At 39.0% G+C, this 20,403-nt stretch overlaps 1 protein-coding gene across 12 annotated transcripts in view; it reads left to right on the top strand.

Annotated features, from left to right (window-relative positions):
* NCOR1 (nuclear receptor corepressor 1) overlaps positions 1-20,403 on the top strand; it is a 122,278-nt gene that overhangs the window by 35,560 nt on the left and 66,315 nt on the right. For 6 of the 12 annotated variants that reach the window (XM_063450049.1, XM_063450052.1, XM_063450050.1 and 3 more), the window contains exons 8-15: positions 2,108-2,160; positions 5,762-5,828; positions 7,861-8,033; positions 11,792-11,882; positions 12,705-12,883; positions 13,714-13,768; positions 18,045-18,146; positions 20,157-20,225. In XM_063450049.1, coding sequence (XP_063306119.1) covers positions 2,108-2,160; positions 5,762-5,828; positions 7,861-8,033; positions 11,792-11,882; positions 12,705-12,883; positions 13,714-13,768; positions 18,045-18,146; positions 20,157-20,225 — 789 coding nt within the window. The remainder of the gene's footprint in view (positions 1-2,107; positions 2,161-5,761; positions 5,829-7,860; positions 8,034-11,791; positions 11,883-12,704; positions 12,884-13,713; positions 13,769-18,044; positions 18,147-20,156; positions 20,226-20,403) is intronic. The other 6 variants (XM_063450056.1, XM_063450055.1, XM_063450058.1 and 3 more) reach the window with 1 other exon arrangement.

Here is a 20,403-nt window from a genome sequence, read left to right as displayed (position 1 = left end):
GTACATGGGGATTTAGGCCTGAGCGCAGGTAACGTTCTCTTTGTTTTTTCTATGTATTTTGAGCTGTTGGATAATAAGCTACTGGTGCTTTATCTTTGTGTTTGTATCTCACAGCTATGTTACATTGCTGTCAGCCACCCCATGTTTGTCTTAAGAGTTTATAAGTATGTAGGGGCAGCACCCCTTCCTGTCTCAACAGAGAAATTTGCCTTTTAGCTAATACCAGCAAGGTGATTCGTATGTGTTATAGCCCTATAAAGGGTTAATAAGTATGTAGGGGTTTATAAAACACCCCTTCATGTCTCATTAGAGATGATTACACGTTGTCTGATACCAGCAAAGTTGATTGTATGTGTAGAAGCCCTATAAAGGGTTAAATGTGAAAGGGTTTATAAAATACCCCTTCCTGTCTCACTGGAGATTCTTGGCTGATATCAGCATATCTAATGGCTAGAGTAGGACTCTCCTTTTGAGGCTTGCGTTGACATGGCAGGTGAGCTCATATATCCAAATGGCCATTGGAATAAAACTAAAGAACCTCCATTTTGTTTAAACGTACATGGGGATTTAGGCCAGAGCGCAGGTAACGTTCTCTTTATTTTTAGTAATGTAAACATTGCCTTTTCTCTGAAAAAGCCTGCAAGGACTGACTATACTCACCGGAACAACCACATTTAGCTGTAGTTGTTCCGAAGACTATAATGTCCCTTTAAGTGCGTAAATGTCACGAAGCAAGTTAGCTATGGTTATTAGCCACATTTTGTTTGTTTTTCCTGTTTTGTAGGACATTGAATCTGCTTTACCGTTTTTGAGTGTTAAAATTTTTGATGGATAGTTAATTTTCAGTTCAGAAAGAGTTGGTAGTTGGGATTACTTTTACCATTTAGAGGCAGTTTCCATGTAATCCGAAGTGCCTAGTTAGTCAATGAATTTTAATCAGAAAAGTAACTGAGACTATGTGAAACCGATGGAAAGTGATGTTCCTGAAAAAAATAGCGAAGATAGAAGAATTGTACAATTGACCATAGGAGCGAAGCACCATGCTGCCCATATTCACTAGCACAGCTCAGTGCCATTAGACCTAGGAAGTAAGCCCTCATCTCTGGGGGTAAGGTGTGCATGCCGAACATAATGCACACGTTATAGGTGTATTAATTTATGGTACGTGTGGAATGGAAGATGACTTTTAACAGACATAATGTGATTTTTAGATGTGAATTACGCCTTGGTCATAAAATTTAGCTTTTTAAAAAACTGTGGCAAGTGTGACATTGGACAACTGCAGAAGCACTTTAATATTTAAATGTGGAATTTCAGATGCATTTAATAGGAAAATTTTAAAAATGGTATCCTGGAAACGCTACAGTACGTTTTGAGGTTACTTATTTATTGTTTAAAGGAGAGCAGCGTATTATATTTGCACATTATTCCGTTTTTTTAAGTAATAGTACAATTTTTGCTAGTTTAGCTGCAAAAGAGAGTTTAGAATGACAAGCAAAGACTTTGCAAGGGAAGCAGGGACATGAGCTTATATCCTTATCGGGTAGGTGTCACTGCAAGCGTTGCAATCTGTCCTTTCACATTCAAGCTAGTTTGACAGCAACATTTTTTCTGTTAAACTGCATTTTTTTTGGCTAGTGTTGAAGTTGTTTTATACAACTACTAAGGCCATGGCTTAAACTATAAGTTGATATGTCTATTGAACAAATCTTTTTTTTATTTGATTTGTTAGTTTTCTTTTCCTTATTTATTGTTTCTCTCTAGTATAAATTTTGTGAATCTAGAATTTATTTCTGAAGAGAATGTGTTCCTTGTTTTTTTATATTTTAAAATTGTTGAGTGAACACTATTTAAATGTTGTTTACATTGTTTATTCAGAACTATTTTGGTAAAAGTTCAATAAACAATGTTGGAGTAGCATGACGTCATAATATTTCCTATAAAATCTGTTTTCATATTTTGGGAAATTAGTGGTTGCATTTTTAAAACAAAGGTGTAAGCCCTGATTTATGAGTTTCATAATCTTGATAACTTGTTTTCTGTTCTTAAACAAGCTCATGTAGCAAGAACTGGCAAAATGCAATTTATTTTTTATTTATTCTTTCAGCCACTTTATAACCAGCCCTCAGACACAAAGGTTTATCATGAAAACATCAAAACGTAAGTCTAAAACTGTCACCCATTTGTGAGAAACTGATTATTAAATTTGGTGCGATTCATGTAAATGTGTTTCTACTGCCACGTATTTGTTAACCCCTTAAGGACACATGACGGAAATATTCCGTCATGATTCCCTTTTATTCAAGAAGTTGTGTCCTTAAGGGACACTGTAGGCACCCATATCACTTTATTTCAATGATGTTGTTTTGGTGCTGTGCCCCCTGTCCCCCATTTTAACCCTGCAAGTGAAAGCATTGTTGCTCTACAGAACGAAAATGTTTTTATTGCAGGATTTAAATGCCTCTAGTGGCTGTCCCTACAGGAGCTTGCAGTGAAATAACAGAGTAAAACTGATAATACAAGCAGGTGGGCCTCATTGAGACCATCTGACTGGTGCAGTGCTGTGGTTTATCATGCTTGCACACTAGCCTCCCCCCCAAACCCCCAATGCTTTCCTATGGAAAAGAATTGGATCTGCTGAGATCATCGATCTTGATGATCTCCGCAAAGGAGGCAGATCAGAGAATGGTGCTGCAAGAGAGAAAAGGAAAATAAACTATCTTTTTCTATCCCCTACAGCTGGGAGCTGGGGACGTAAGTGGTTACCAGGGCACTATAATGTTAGGAATACACATTTGTTTTCCAATCGCTATAGTATTCGTCTAACATATCTTTAAAACGTGTCCTGCTTTAATAGGGATCTTCCCTCTTTAAGCTTTTCAAAGTGTTTAATACAATTTTTGGATAACTGTTTAAAATGTTTTTTCAAAATCTTAAAATAAAAATAAATAAAATTCATATCAAAATATTACAACATTATAATATTTTTCCAAATATTAAATCATTTGAAAAGCTTATCCAACAATATTATGTCAAAGTGTTTCAGAAAGTTTAGAATTGTCTTTTTTTTGGATAAAGTATTCTTCTATAAATTCTGGATGTTTGGTGTCAAAAGACATTAGAAAAAATGATGTACCGTATATACTCGAGTATAAGCCGACCCGAATATAAGCCGAGGCCCCTAATTTTTCCCCAAAAAACTGGGAAAACTTATTGACTCGAGTATAAGACTAGGGTGGGAAATGCAGCAGCTACTGGTAAATTTCTAAATAAAATTAGATCCTAAAAAAAATATATTAATTGAATATTTATTTACAGTGTGTGTATAATGAGTGCAGCGTGTGTGTGTATGAGTGCAGCGTGTCTGTATGAGTGCAGCGTGTGTGTATGAGTGCAGCGTGTGTGTATGAGTGCAGCGTGTGTATGAGTGCAGTGTGTGTGTGTATGAATGTGTGTGTGTGTGAGTGCAGTGTGTGTGTATGAATGCAGTGTATGAATGCAGTGTGTGCAGGGCCGGTGCAAGGATATTTCCCCCCCCCATATGTCCTGACCTCCCCTCCTCCTCCCTCAGTGGTCCTTACCTCCCCACCCCCGTGTTCCTTCACCCCCCTCCCCCAGTGGTCCTGACTCACCCCTCCCCTAGTGGTCCTTACTTCCCCCTCCCCTCCCCTAGTGGTCCTTACTTCCCCCTCCCCTCCCCTAGTGGTCCTTATCCCCCCTCCCTCCCCTAGTGGTCCTTATCCCCCCCCTCCCTCCCATAGTGGTCCTTATCCCCCTCCCTCCCATAGTGGTCCTTATCCCCCCCCTCCCTTCCTCCCATAGTGGTCCTTATCCCCCCCTCCCTCCCATAGTGTTCCTTTTCTCCCCCCCTCCCTCCCATAGTGGTCCTTATCCCACGCCCCTGCCTCCGATAGTGGTCCTTATCCCCCCCTCCCTTCCATAGTGGTATAGTGGTCCTTATCCCCCCCCTCCATCCCATAGTGGTCCTTATCCCCCCCCTCCCTCCCATAGTGGTCCTTATCCCCCCCTTCCCTCCCATAGTGGTCCTTATCCCCCCCCTCCCTCCCATAGTGGTCCTTATCCCCCCCCCTCCCTCCCATAGTGGTCTTTATCCCCCCCCTCCCTCCCATAGTGGTCCTTATCCCACCCCCTCCCTCCCATAGTGGTCCTTATACCCCCCCCCCCCCCTCCCACAGTGGTCCTTATACCCCCTTTTTTTTATTATTTTTTTTATTATTATTATTTTTTTTTTTATTATTATTTCTTATTTTATTTTTTTTTCGTCCCCCCTCCCTGCTTGATATATGGCAGGGAGGGGGGCTCTCCTTCCCTGGTGGTCCAGTGGCAGTTCAGTGGGGGGGAGAGGGGGGCTGGCAGAGCTGTACTTACCTGTTCTGCAGCTCCTGTCAGCTCTCTCCTCCTCTGCGCCGTCCGTGCAGCTCCTTCTATCAGCTCACACTGTAAGTCTCGCGAGAGCCGCGGCTCTCGCGAGACTTACACTGGGAGCTGACCGAGGTGCTGAACGGACGGCGCGGAGGAGGAGAGAGCTGACAGGAGCTGCAGAACAGGTAAGTACAGCTCTGCCAGCCCCCCTCTCCCCCGGTCTGTATTATGGCAATGCAAATTGCCATAATACAGACTCTGACTCGAGTATAAGCCGAGTTGGGGTTTTTCAGCCCAAAAAATGGGCTGAAAAACTCGGCTTATACTCGAGTATATACGGTACCTACATTTCTTGAGCTTGATTATTCTTTTATTGCTCTGAACCAATGCTAGCGCTTTTTGTGTGATCGCTCAATGTATGAGCCAAGCAGTATTGTTCCTAATAATCCCAATTATTTTGATATGTAAAACAAATAATTTTGGTTACGAAGTCAGCTTTCAGGCTGCACTTTGTTGTTCCCGGCAGCACAAGTCTCTCTGTAGCATTTGCCATGCTAGTGCTGCAAAAGACTGCAATGCAGATGCTTGATGCCAAATCATGATAGCAACACAATGTAGTGTTTTCTGTGCAATAGCAATGAATCATTATCTAATATGCAGGTTGCACAAGAGTAAAAAATCCCCTTTACCCATTTTCGTTCAGAAATACTCTTGCACCATACATTAATTGCGCAAATGCAAGCCTTAAATTCATATTTCAACTTCATCAATAAACATAATTTATCATCCAAAGCTGGCACAATAAGCCTGCCCATAGATATCTTATAGTTCACCCCTTTTACAAACATTATTTTATAACGTGTATACATATATCTTTTATTGAAGCTACATTTTTGTAAGGCGTAGATGAGAAAACAAAGCTCCCCAAAGATTTTTGTGAATTCATAACAAATAGGCATCATAACTGTTGCTGCTCAATGACTCACTGCAAGCATCAGTCTGCCCATAACGGTAGTGATCATCAAAAATCCTCTTGGCTATATCACTGCGTCTTCAGTGCACGCTTTAGAAGGGAACTGTACATCCTCCATTGCACTTTAGAATAGCTGTACATGTACACATACTTACCTCATCTGGCCGTATCTCAGATTATATGAGATATACTGTAATATTTGAATTATTTTAAGTATGTATCAAGAATCACAGTGCAAAAAAATGATCTCGAACACTTTGTGATGTACATGCACTAAAATAATACTCAGGTTGTCAACCAAAATTATATTGAAAAAATTCTGCCAGAAATAAGGGCCAAATTGCGACAGCTGACCATGCCTTTTTGTTTATTTTTGTCTATATGTTTTTTTGCTTTGTTTTTTAGAAACCAGGTGATGAGGAAGAAACTCATCCTGTTTTTTAAGAGAAGAAATCATGCAAGAAAACAAAGGGTATGTGATTTTTATGGTACAATGTAAGCCTGCAATCCCATTAATTTATCCTGACGTGTACTTGGTCTTTCTGTGATGTGTACATTGGTTTATGCTGTGCAAGAAAACAACCTATACGTTGTACTAGTAGAAATGCTAGCAAATGTATATATTTTAAGATAATCCTGTCTAAACTATGACTGCCCTCTAAGTGTCAATTGTTGATATAAAGATAAGAGAGTAATACTTAAGGTGGATCTCAGACACGGCAACTACAGTACATACTGATCTTGTGCTTGCTAGAGGAGAATGTAACAATGTGCTTGTAATTGTAGACGTGGCTAAAGGAAACAATGGAAAGATTAGTGCTCTCCTGCTCCCCTTATAGATAGGTATACTGGGGTGTAGTGCTCTCATGCCTTTCCTAGTTGCCTATTCATTACTAAACTTCCTACCAACACTATTGTTAAGCTAGTTTCACGAGGTCATACCCCAACAGGAAATGGTGAATCCCACAAACAGATATACCGGTAGTTGTATTACCGGGCCTTGGAGTGTCCAAACTTAATGTTAATAAAGACAAAGTAAGGAATAGCAAAGACCAGGATTGTAGAAATATGTAATACGAATAAACAAGCCGGTTCAGCATACCAGAAATACACAAAGTCAAATACAAGTCAAGGTCAATATTAGTATATCAAGAGAGACTTACTATAAACACTAAACATGTATCAAGGCAGAAGCCACGATAGGGCACTAAAAAAGGACCCACATAAGCATCATGTAGGCTAACACATGTTCTGATTGGTCCATGTCATCTCTGTAACTCCAGATTGGATGGCTGCTCATTTCCTTAAACTGAACCTGTACAAAACAGAACTTCTGGTTTTACCTCCCTCAAGTGTTGCTACTCCCTTGTCTGTGTCCCTCGAAGTCAATGGCGCTACCATCCGCTGTACCTCTAAGGCTCGCTACATAGATGTTCTCTTTGACTCAGACCTCTCCTTCACCCCTCATGTCCAATCAATCGCCAAATCGTGCCGCTTCCATTTTAAAAATATTGCGCGCACCCATGCCGCTATCCTCTCTCTCCTTGACTACTGTAATACACTTCTCAGTGGTCTTACATGTTCCCAACTTGCCCCGTTACAGTCTATATTAAATGTGTTCCTACCTCTGATGCTCACCTTAAAGACTTATCTAGGGCTGAACCGTTCCTATGGAACGCCATTCACCCAATCTCCACTCCTTCAAAAAAATATTTGAAAACTTACTTCTTTAGGAAAGCATATCAATTAAACTGTGAACAGCTTTCCCTCCCTACACCCTGATTCCTCTCCTGAAACTGTCATCAGAAAAAACACTAAGCCCTCAATGAACACTATCCTAGCAACCTACTTTTCTACCCTACCCATACCTTTTATGTCACATTACCGCACTCCCTCTAGCATGTAAGCTCATTGAGCAGGGCCCTCAATCCCTCTGTTCCTGTGTGTCCAACTTGTCTAGTTACACACACTTGTCTGTTAGTCCATCCATTGTACAGAACTACGGAACTTGTTGGCGCTTTATTAATAATAATAATAATAATGATGTGGTCACATTAACAGTAGGCGTGACGTCACGCTATTTGAATTATAAAAGGATGCACCAATACAACAGGCTGCGTATGAGGGAAAACAGTTAAGAAGGGTTCTTTGCACATTCGGCTCGAGCAAACCAGGAGGAGGGTTTTATATGGGGATTTTACTGGCGCTGGATGTGCACATGAAGACATCCAGCATCCGTTAAAAGACTGAGTCTGGTGAACTCCATGGAAATGCTTTCCATGGATTACTTTATTGAGCTGAAGTGATCTGGGTGCCTATAGTGTGCCTTTAACACAATAGATTTTAATGAAAAATACATACAAAAAAGCTTTTCACCCACCTACATTATTTAATTTTGCTTGTGTGTTGTTTTTTTTTAGTTAATAAAATACCATAATTATTTTACTTAAAAGCAAACCCTTGTTTTTTAATATTGGTTATTGGTTATTATGTCAATTTAATAGGAACAGAATATTTGTCAACGTTATGATCAGTTGATGGAGGCTTGGGAGAAGAAGGTAGACCGGATAGAAAATAATCCACGGCGGAAAGCAAAGGAGAGCAAGACCAGAGAATATTATGAGAAGCAGTTTCCTGAAATCCGGAAGCAGCGAGAGCAGCAAGAACGATTTCAAAGGTAATAACTATGTATTGCACATTCCTGCAAGGCATTTTGGTTTCTTTTTTTTTTAATTATGTGAATCGGTGAATATGTTTCCATTGTATGTTTGTTCTTAATAAAGAAAGCAAAACATTTGTACGTGATTGCTTACTCGTGGCACAATACAGTTCTTGAAAACTGTTCTCACCAAATAATTTATTGATAGTACGACACTAAAATAATTTTATTTCCAGTAAATTTTATATATCTTATGCTATCCAAGTTATGGCAAAGTTCTGACTATTGTTCATTGGGTGGGGATGTAATTTTCGAATTTCATCATAATTTCCTAAACCTCTGAATGGGCAATGTCACATTAAAGGAACACTATAGGGTCAGGAACACATAGCAGCGGTTCCCAACCCTGTCCTCAAGTACTCCATACCAGTCCAGGATTTAGGGATTACCCTGTTCTGTTTAAAGTGGTTTATTTTTATTTTATTTTTTATAAAAAACACTTTAGACACAACTGGGTAATCCCTAAATTCTGAAATGTTAGGGCTCACTTGAGGGACTGGGTTGGGAACCACTGCCCTATAGTGTTAAAACCAACATCTAGCCCCTCCCCCCACACCCCTCCATGCCTCCCTAAATATAGTAAATCTTACTTGTATTTAAGTCTGCTGCTGCTTCTGCCCCTTATCTGCTTGAGTAGTAGTGACGACTTGAAATAGCATTGTGTTTTGTTTAATGGGAATTCCCCCCACCTCTAGGGGTATTTGAGGGTGTGACGGTATACTTAGGAGAATATAGACTGTCCGTGTGATCTCAATATTGGACTGTTCATACTACCTGTGCACCCCTGCCACTCTATACAACTTTAGTGGACATGTGAATCAACAGCACATTTTCAGGCCTCTTATGGTTTACAAGGAAGAGAAACAATATGTTCGATGGACCATAGAAAGCTTTTGTTTGTTTCTGGTCGAATTTCTCCCATTACATTTTTTTTTTTTGGTCTGTGTTAATAATTGATAATACTTATATTGTGAAATATTATAGTGGCGCAGGTTTCAGGTGCAAAAAACAGGATCTTTCTCATGGCACATCATTATATACTAATTATTTGAATAGCCTGGTGATTTTAAAACAATACCGCACATTTTAAGTAGTTCAATAATCTTGCTGATATTTAATAGGTCTCAGCCAGAAAACCCTTATAATGTTAGCAAACCAAAATTCTGGGTGTTTTCCAGTCTCTTATCAGAAAGATATGATCAAAAAAATTAAGCGCTGGCATAGTTAGCACAGCTTCTTAGTGCATCAGCTGATTTAGATAATTGTTGAGTGAGAGATATAAAACGTCTCACTCAGGGACAAATGTAAGCCTAGGCTGACTAGAAGAGACAGCAAGGTGTGATTTTATTTACTTGTTGTTTTTGTGTGTTGTCTTTTTATGTATGACTGTGTTTTGTCTGTTTCAGTGTACTATATAATCATGTATGCATATGGATGAAGAGGTTTGGGAGTGGCTAGGTGTATGTGAGTGTGAATGTAGTTGCTTAGTTATTTGTGAGTGATCTTCAGCATTTAGAGCAGTTGAGTGATTATCAACACTGCTGTGCTAAGAGTGGTCTAAAACTTAAGTACATCACTGCTTTCACTTCAGAGCATGTGACAAGATTGATTTTAGTATGGGAAGCTGTAGTTGATCCATTCTCATTTTCATGCTGGCCTTAAAGTGAGGGGGTGGGGGAGGGGGGTGGATATATGTAATTAAAAAAAAAAAATTAACATTCTTTTTTAAAATTGATTTTCAAGTATTTCAAGGTACAGATTTTTTTTTTTTGTTAAAGATGTACTGCATACATATTGCGTCTGAAGGTAACAGTTTGTGGTCTAGAGAGAGACTTAGAGTAGGTATACCGCGTGGACCACCAGAGTGCAATAATCATAGTGAGTGCAGGGCTGTCTTATTATAGATCTGGTAGCGTTGGTTGCATGCCTATCAGACCCTGTAGATGCGCATTTAGCGCGTGAGTAAGTGTTTTAGCTTGCGTGTATTTTCTCTTTATATCTTGGACTGGTTTATATTTAGGACACATCTAATGTAAGTATGTGTGTTAGTCTGTAAACCTGGGTAGGGGTTGGGTAACGTAGGCAGGTCATAATTCCTTCTTCGTGAGATACTTTGCTGTTGGTGTTCATCTGGGAGCCTGGAGTCGGTGGCAGCGGGGTTGTTTGATCAGGCCCTGGTTACGGTGGGATAGGGGTGAGGTTAGTAACTTTATTCAAGAAGAAGGTGTGTGGTCTGTGTGGTGTGTATGAGGGTGAAGAGAGAATTTTGTTGGTTGCTGAGAGAGGAAGGGAGGGTGGGAGGGTGTAAGAAGCACTGTGAAAGTAGAGCTCCCTAGAGAGGTTATTTTACTGTCCACTTGCAATCCAGTATTTTTTTATTTTTAATCTACAAATTCTAGAAAAGGCCTTAAAATAAGCCACTTGCTTCTATAAAAAGCATTAGTGATTTTAAAGTGATATGAATCATTACATCAAACAGTGCTTTGCATCATTTTGGTTCTTGTTTTTTATAATCTGTTGACTGTATTTTGCCAGGTAATGTTTTGAATGTTGAGATTTGAGCTTGAGTTCATTCTTTTGATGGTTTCTATTTGATGTATGTCTCCCTAAAATGCAGACATTTTAGAATGCCAAAGTAGTTTGCTTACTTTTTTTTTTTTTTAATGTTTATTATCTATTTATTTAGTTTAATAGACGATCTGGCATGATCAATAACTAAATGCTGCATGAATGAAGACACCTTGGAACTCTTGTTCTGTATTTGACTCATGACAGTGTAATGACACTACTGGATATCTCGATATGTGCAGTTTCATATTGAAAAAAGCTGCACATACAAATTTTAAACACCATTATCAAATTACTGAAGTGATCATGGTGCTTTGAGTAACACTTTAAATTAAGGTGTCTACGAAATTAAATTAGTGCATGTTATCTCTGCAGTTACAAGTTCAATACATTTCAATTAATTTGTCAAAAAACGTAAAGATGCGTGAATATACAGTCTCGTGCTACATAACTAATCTCTATTTCATGCTGAATTACCTTTGGATTATAATGTATCCTAAATTTGAAACTAACCTTAGATAGATAGATCTTTAATTTTTTTCTTCTTCACAAGCCTTTTTCTAAAATAAATTAGATTATATGTAATAAACAAAAATCGTATTATATTGATTTTATTTCGTTTTAAATCCTCCTTTTTTATTCTCCCTGTTCAGCACTGTTATGCTGTAAGTAAAATTTGATCCACTTGTTATGGGGGCGCTAAATTCCCTTTGGCAAAATAGGGCTTCCGGCTTATTAAAGTGGGCTACTCTGTGTAGCCTGGAGTTACAACATTCTGGATTACCATGCTCCATCTAAGCCAATCAGCAATGCCCCGGCTCAGTACTTTGGCTTAAACCGTTTGTGGAGCAATCCTCACTCTGCATAGATCACATCAAACTTAAATTTAACATGCAAATCAGAACATGTTTAAACTTGTCAGGAGTAAGGAAATTAATTGGGAATATCCGTTTTACAGAATCTTGCATATCTCCTTCTCCATTGGTACTTCATCTTCAAATTTGGTAGAGTTAAAAAGTGAGAGAGAGAGTGTGTGTGTGTGTGTGTGTGTGTATATTCATATATATATATATTTATATTGAAAAGCGTATAGCTATGTAATAACTCTTACTCCAGACCCATTTATACGTTATCTTTCTTTATTTTAGAGTCGGTCAGAGAGGAGCTGGTCTTTCAGCAACTATTGCAAGGAGCGAGCATGAAATCTCTGAAATCATTGATGGCCTTTCTGAACAGGAGGTGAGGTCACTTCAGTATCTGTTTTAGTTTTGATCCCAACACTTTGTAGCACGCTAAATACATAATGAATCTTCAAAGCATGCCTCTGGTCTCTGTTCATATGCCAGAAGAATCTTTGAGAAAAAGATTCCAATCTCTCATGTAATCCTCTTTTTATTAATGATACAGTAAATCGCAATTCCCATTAATTTAGGTATTTAAATTAAAAGTATTTGTCACACAGAGTCCAACTTTTTGAAACCCAAGAATGCTTAAATCTCTTCTATTGAACTAGTCTGCAGCCACATTTTACAGTGCTTCATAATATATATGCATATTACTTTTTTTTGTATACGTTTGTGTGTACGCACAAACAATTGGTGTAACACAGCGAATCTGACTTTCTTATTGTGGTGGTGCCCATCTCTTTAATTTTGAAATAATATTGTTTACATTTTAACATATTCGGTTGGGTTTTCCACTTTGTTACAGATTCACATGCATTGTATTCGAATTGTGATCAATTTTTCAGTTGTAAAAGTAACTCATTGACACACTATTCCAGTGTTGTGTTGCAAATCAACATACTTTGACTATTCCCGATGTCAATGCAACTACAACAGCCAACTTATCATGGGCATCTGCATTAGAGATGACAAATCTCATGTGACCCATTGACATAAAATGGGGTTCAAAATCTGGGTTCAGGATTCACGGGTTTAATTCCTTTGGTTTTTTTTTTCTTGCATGCATGTTTTACATTGGTCTCAATCTTTGAAAGACCTGCTACGTTGTATGGTCAGAGACTTGAAATGTCTCATGATTTTTTTTTTTATATTACAGAACAATGAAAAGCAAATGCGCCAACTCTCTGTCATTCCTCCCATGATGTTTGATTCTGAGCAAAGGAGAGTGAAATTTATTAATATGAATGGGTTGATGGAGGATCCTATGAAGGTGTACAAAAACCGTCAGTTTATGAACGTGTGGACTGACCATGAAAAGGAAATTTTCAAAGAAAAGTAAATACTTTAAATGTATTATTAGTGCTGTTTTATTTATAATGTGCCAACAAAGGTATTGTAGACTTGAGGCAGATAGTCGAAGGGCAAGTCTTGAAGTAGATCTTTTTATCACTTAGAATTTAAGGTTTTTGTTTTGTTAAAGATTAACGCTCATTTATGCCAGAGTACACAGTTTTGTAGAGAGTGTACAAAACTATACCACTCCCTGCCATGCAATGTTCATTGTTGGCCAAGGAGCACCTTTCACACCAGTAAATAAATGTTGTTTCCAATTGCTATTGGACTATTGATTTATCACAAACTACCAATTTGTAAAAAAAAGAAATACAAATAATTGCAGCGCCCCCTGTGAGTTTGATTAACTGTTTTGTACACTAAACATGCTTCTAAGCTAAAATGTCCATCCTATGCCAAGGACAGTTCTTACAATTTGCATCATTTCCAGTCAATAACAAACAGATTTATAGTTATTAATGCCATAAACTATAATTGTCCGTAAATGCCCAACAAGATTGTTCTAAGAGGTTAATCGACTATTTCTGTGTGTAGTCCAGTAAGATAAAACCTTGTCTTAATGGTATGGCTTTGGTATAGCACTTGTTTTCACTTTATTCTGTCAAAATTGGGAAGAATGATGGTAAGCTCGTGCAGTGGTTGTCCCTGGGCCCTCCACAGTTTTGGACAAACCACTCAGAAATGTTCTTTCTTCCCCTCCAGAACAGTGAACATTTGCACAGCCTACTAGCATTATAACCACAATTGCTATATATGATTATATAAGGTAGCATTTACTTTTTTTTTTTTTTTTTTTATTGTTTGTGTCCTAGATTTGTTCAACATCCTAAAAACTTTGGATTGATTGCCTCATATCTGGAAAGGAAGGTATGCTGTATATATTATTCATTTTTATTTTATTTTGCATTATTATGTTGACTCTCCTATTGTTGTGTAGTCTGTTACTAAGACACAAAAAGTGCGAGTTGCCTTAAATATAATAGTTGCTGTCATAGAGGGAATTTTTTATTCTAGCTTTAAAGGAGCACTCTAGATGTTTTAATTTTATTTTTGTTTTTGTTTTTATCTGTCCGGGTGCTGCTTTCATTTCTCCAACACAGGAGCATCCTTTAGCTCTGCTTAGCTCTTCTTCTAAGTCTTACAATGGAGGGGTAGCTCATCGGCTCAGAAAGATCAGCTTGTAATGAATGGGAATCACCCAGGCATTCACACTACAGCCACAGTTAACATTCACTAAATTCAATATACAGTTGCTTGTGCAAGATACTCCAATTTATCTTGAGATAAGAGTATGTTCTTATGTTCTTTATTGTAAAGTATGTCCACAGTGGAAATGAGTGAAAGGTCAGGCAATGGCCATGTTATCTTTTGGTTGAAGTGAATCTCATTGGAGGAGGCTGTCTGCTTATGCAAGTACCATTCAGCTCAGCATGCAAGTTTATCTACTCTAAGGAAAATTACTGTATTTATCGGCGTATAACACGCACCTCATTTTAAGAAGGAAATTCCAGGAAATTTCCCCCCCTCCCATAGTATTCCCCCCCCCCCCTCATCCCATAGTGTCCCCCCCCCTCCCATAGTATTCTCCACCCCCTCCCATAGTATTCTCCACCCCCTCCCATAGTATTCTCCACCCCCTCCCATAGTATTCTCCACCCCCTCCCATAGTATTCTCCACCCCCTCCCATAGTATTCTCCACCCCCTCCCCATAGTGTTCCCCCCTCATCCCATAGTGTCCCCCCCTCATCCCATAGTGTCCCCCCTTCATCCCATAGTGTCCCCCCCTTCATCCCATAGTGCGCCCCCCTTCATCCCATAGTGCGCCCCCCTTCATCCCATAGTGCGCCCCCCCTTTATCCCATAGTGCGCCCCCCCTTTCCATAGTATTCTCCCCCCCTCCCATAGTATTCTCCCCCCCTCCCATAGTATTCTCCCCCCTCCCATAGTATTCTCCCCCCCTCCCATAGTATTCTCCCCCATAGTATTCTCCCCCCCCTCCCATAGTATTCTCCCCCCCTCCCATAGTATTCTCCCCCCCCCTCCCATAGTATTCTCCCCCCCCTCCCATAGTATTCTCCCCCCTCCCATAGTATTCCCCCCCACCCTCCCATAGTATTCCCCCTCCCCCTCCCATAGTATTCTTCCCCCACCATAGTATCCCCCCCCTCCCCCATAGTGTCCCCTAGTGTACTTTCACTTGTCCCATAATTACTTACCTGTCTTGAAGCGTGGGCCGGCTTCACAGCGCGCACCGCGGTACAGGAACTTCAATTTCAGGTTCCGGTTTCCGGTGGGACTGAAAGGAAGTGTGCACTGGACGTTTGGCATTTGCCAGAGAACACCAAGATTGGCAAATTCGCCACTGGCGCCCTGTGCTCTTCGCAGATGAAAGCAGGTTCACACTGAGCACATGTGACAGACGTGACAGAGTCTGGAGACGCTGTGGAGAACATTCTGCTTCCTGCAACATCCATTTCTTTTGGGGGCCGCACAGCCCTCCATGTGCTCGCCAGAGGTAGCCTGACTGCCATTAGGTACCGAGATGAGATCCTCAGACCCCTTGTGAGACCATATGCTGGTGCGGTTGACCCTGGGTTCCTCCTAATGCTAGACAATGCTAGACCTCATGTGGCTGGAGTGTGTCAGCAGTTCCTGGAAGAATAAGGCATTCATGCATTGGAATGTCCCACCCGTTCCTCAGACCTGAATCCAATTGAGCACATCTCGGACATAATGTCTTGCTCCATTCACCAACGTCACGTTGCACCACAGACTGTCCATAAGTTGTCAGATGCTTTAGTCCAGGTCTGGGAGGAGATCCCTCAGGAGACCATCCGTCACCTCATCAGGAGCATGCACAGGCGTTGTACGGAGGTCATACAGGCACGTGGAGGCCACACACACACACTACTGAGCCTCATATTGACTTGTTTTAAGGACATTACATCAAAGTTGGATCAGCCTGTAGTGTGTTTTTCCACTTTAATTTTGAGTGTGACTCCAAATCCAGACCTCCATGGGTTGAAAAATTGGATTTCCATTTATTCATTTTTGTGTGATTTTGTTGTCAGCACATTCAACTATGTAAAGAACAAAGTATTTCAGAAGAATATTTAATTCATTCAGATCTAGGATGTGTTATTTTTGTGTTCCCTTTATTTTTTTGAGCAGTGTAGAATGCACATTGAAAAGGAATCGAATGACAAGACTGCAGAATGAACTGGTTTAAAACCAGTACATATTACTAATATGCCTCCTCTTTATTACATTGGATCAACCATGAAAACTGCTCATCAAAACGATTTGTGTAATAATTATTTTCTCTTAAAGGGACTCTTTGGCACATGATTAGCATGCAAAATGTATTATTTTTATTTTGATATGTCAAGGAGTAGGGGTCTAATATCAAGGATATACGAGCGAGTATAACAAGGGGTTATTGAGACTGTTGAGATTTCAAAATAACAAGCAAAGTTGTCTTACGAGGATGCATTTAAAGGACCACTAAAATCACTCCGACCACTCCATCTCAATGAAATGGTCTGGGTGCAGTTTTAACCCTGCCGTTTTGTAGAAACTGCAATGTTTACATTGCAGGGTTAAGCACACCTCATAAGGCGCTTCAACTGCACTGACAGAATAAAATTTGGTCACATGATGCAGCACCTCCCAGGAAAGCACTAAATTCAATGCTTTCCTATGCAAAGCATTGGATGCACCCTCTCCACTTGCCACGCATGCTCATCAGTTCCCCAATGTTCCAGTGTGAGGAGCATTGGATTGGACTATTGCAGGGAGGAGTCCATGCCTCTTCGATAACATTTTTGGAGGTGAAGATTAAAGCAGTGCCGGAAAAAGGTAAGTAAAAACATTTTCTTAATTTTATGGCAAATGGGTTTGGGCACTAAACTACATAGTGACAGGGACACTGTAGCGTTTGAAATATAGGTTTGTATTACTAACGCTTTAGTTTTCCTTTAAATAATCTAAAGCAAAGCAGAAGGGCAAAGGCCATTTTTTTTCATCGCTGTACTTTGAGAAAGGGTTGTGTTTTTTCCACATTCCTTTTTCTGTTTTTTAAAAAGTCACTCGCAGAGAAATAAAACATGCCTTCTTTAAGCATACGCACATGAGAGTGTAAAGGTATAGGAAATTATATTGAACGTCTCTCCTTGCTTCTGTAATAATTTGAATATAAACATTACATTCTTAAATAGAAAAATATATTGAGGAGGAATCCTGCAGCTACCCCTCTCTATGTTATATGCTGTTCTGCTCAAGAAGATAATATTTAAAACCAAGTTCAACTACTTTTACAATTAAAACTGGCTAGAATGCAGTTCAATTCAATGTATTTTACAAGCTGCCAGAAGTTCTGAGTGTTTTTTTACATATACAGCACCGCGATGCATAATGTTTTTATTTGTACGGTATCACAGTTTGGTGGGTTTGCTGCAAGTTAATCAAAGATTGTCTTAACACTATATAATACCTGGCGGATGCAAATTCTACTGACTTTTATATCGGCTACATTACATACCTTTGACCAGCTTTCCTTTTTGCTAGTTGTGTATTTTTATTCAAAGTGGATGTGTCACACTTGATCATTTTATGCTGTAAAATTGAACACTGTTTTTTTTACATCACTTTTCTGTATCCCAAACATAGCTTACTTTTGCAGCCTAAAACAATGAAAATTTCAAATGTGATTTTAGAAAATAAAAATGCCCTGGATCCTCACTGATTTTATTGGTGAATGTGCTCACGGCCACAATAATCCATCAGCAACATATGTTACTACAATGAATTAATTGAGGTCTTAATACTGGCAAACTCATTGGTCCAATTTAATAGGAACATAGAGAAGATTGGCATACATATCCTGTTTGTGATTTGTTCAGGTTGCGGTTGTGACATTGCATTTATTAAAATAGTTAATGAAGCCTTTCATCATAGAGTATCGGAGCAATCACTGCAAAACACTATGCAATAAGTACAATAACTATTATTGGGATCTTCTCGATAGTCTAATCATACTGAAGACCTTCTCTGCAGAATTTTTTTAATTAAACAAATCTGCTAAAAACTTCCCTCCCTTCCTAGATGTAACAAATTTTCTGTATCTTCTTTTGTGATTTGTAGAATGTTGCAGACTGTGTTTTATATTATTATTTGACCAAGAAAAATGAACATTATAAGGCCCTGGTGAGAAGGAATTATGGAAAACGGAGAGGACGGAACCAGGTATGTGTTGTAATGAATAGGGTGTGCTGTTGGAGGAGACAGTTCTGTTCTCTTGTAAATGCTTTAATGTATTGCTTGTAATAAAAGGTAGTATATATTCTGACTATATTAAAGAATCAGTATATATTTAAAATGTAACTCATGCTACATAAATATCTTAAATTAACTCTGTAATATTTTATTAATACATAATTGCGAACATGCGTATAGAATTTTGAATAACTAAATAAAAATATGGTCCCTCTGTGCGGGAAATTTAATGAGGGATAAATACAAGAACTCTACTCCAGGTGATTCTCCAGCTTTCGGCATGTACTGTAGTTGCTGTGGTTATTCCTCCAGCGAGCATGTCTCTTGCCTTAGGAATATAGGAATGGAGTGACAGATTCTACCCGAATGTTAGGGTAACAAAGCCTGCTTGTGAGCTTCATTGGGCTTGTGTACTATTCCTGGGGAAGTGTTCAAACTACCGGTAATAATGTAGTATGTGAGCAGGAGGTGGGTGTTACATGTCGCCTCCACAAACTTTGTGTCATGGTGATGTTGATAATGCTCGAGGAGAGGTGAGTATTAACTTAACTGCTCCTAAAGTATTTACATTATCTATTGTTTTTTTTTTTAGGAATGTTGTATGTGGTTGCAGGTTCTCTTTACTAGTCCTTGGTACATGGGTTTTTGTTGAATGCATTGAAAAAATTATTTAAATGATATGCAGTACACTTGCCCCTTCTAAGGGGCAGCACACTGGTTTCAATAGGCTACAGTTTATCTAGTATTTTTTTTTCTTTTTTCTACTTACTGGTCACTTCGTGCTGAAACAAGTGCAGTTCTTGTGCTTCCTGTTTTTGCATGTACATAACTTAACTCACTCATCTTATAGTGGCCGGTATTGTACACAAGAATTACAGACTGCAGTTTTACAGTGCATGAAACACAAAAAGTTCCTGTAATTTATTTACTTTCCATGCAGCTCTGCAGAGTAAGGCAGATCCCAATGTTAAGTTGTATAGTTACGTTAGCTTTTTGTTTGTGAAACGTTAAACAAAAGTTTTGGGGGGCTTTCTATTGGTTTAGGAGTGAATACTCATCCGAACAGATCAATGAGAATGTTAAATGTCAATTGCATTGGCCGCTTAGCATGAATAGTACAGGACCAGATAAATAACTAACACTCATGTGAGTAAGAATATTCACACTACAGTAACAACTCGTTTTGCTCTTAAAAATATATATATATATATATATATATATATATATATATATAAATTAGATTTAATATTATTTAGAGTTTAAGCCAACCAAATTGCCAGTGGAATATTTTAAAACTCTGCATTCTAACCATTCAAACCGTCTCCACTATCAAAGCTCACAGCTCTTTCCGAAGAAGACGGCTCTAAAATCATCTCCTTATTTATTTATTTTGCAGCAGGTGGCACGACACAGTGATCTGACTAAACAGAAACTCACTGTGCTGCTGTTGCAGCCAATCAAACTGAGCGCAGAAGGGATTACCTTGGGTAACCCTTGCGAGATTAGTAGCTTGCATGTGAGATGGTCAACTCTTCACTAGGCAGCTTAAGTGGCAGGATGACACAATTTCCTGGAATAAACGCGCTGCCGGGTCAAGCAACTTTTGCATGGATGACAGTGATGCTTTTACTGTCGTGCCCCCTGGTGTTTTATGTTCTTCTAAGTCTCTGCCCAAGCCAAAGCGTGACCCTCTGCATATTTGTTAGAAGATTTTGCGTGAACAGATGAATGTGCAGGTACGTTAAGCAACTGAGGGCTTTGTATTTTTACAGCGTGTGTTATGCAGATAATCTGTACCCAAGCACAGGTTGTTTTTCTAGGTAAAATTCTGTTGAAGCTGTAGATAAATGCTTACTGCATGATTGTGTTTTAAAGGCAGCATCTGTCAGAATAGTGTATCTGATGGCAGGTAATGCTGCAGTGCAGGTGGTTTTGAATGTAAACGGATTTAACACATTTCATATCTTATGTACACTTTAGCATCCAGGTCAGCATTCCAGGCCCGACATCCTGTTAAAGTACACATCACAGACAGTATGTGATCTTAAGGTTAGCGTTACTAACAGCTTATATTCGTTATGATATATTGTTTTAAACCTGATGCATAACATGCCTTAACCATTGAATTGCAAATTCCTGAAAACCAGCTTGAGAATGATGTGCATCAGCGTGAGGTTTTTTAAAAATAAATTTAATTTTTTTTTTTATTTCATTTTTATTGTAGACA

Source organism: Pelobates fuscus, chromosome 1 (genome assembly GCF_036172605.1).
Source record: "Pelobates fuscus isolate aPelFus1 chromosome 1, aPelFus1.pri, whole genome shotgun sequence".
Taxonomy (NCBI): domain Eukaryota; kingdom Metazoa; phylum Chordata; class Amphibia; order Anura; family Pelobatidae; genus Pelobates; species Pelobates fuscus.
The sequence above is the reverse complement of the archived record's forward strand: the minus strand, read 5'-3'. Positions and strand labels throughout refer to the sequence as shown.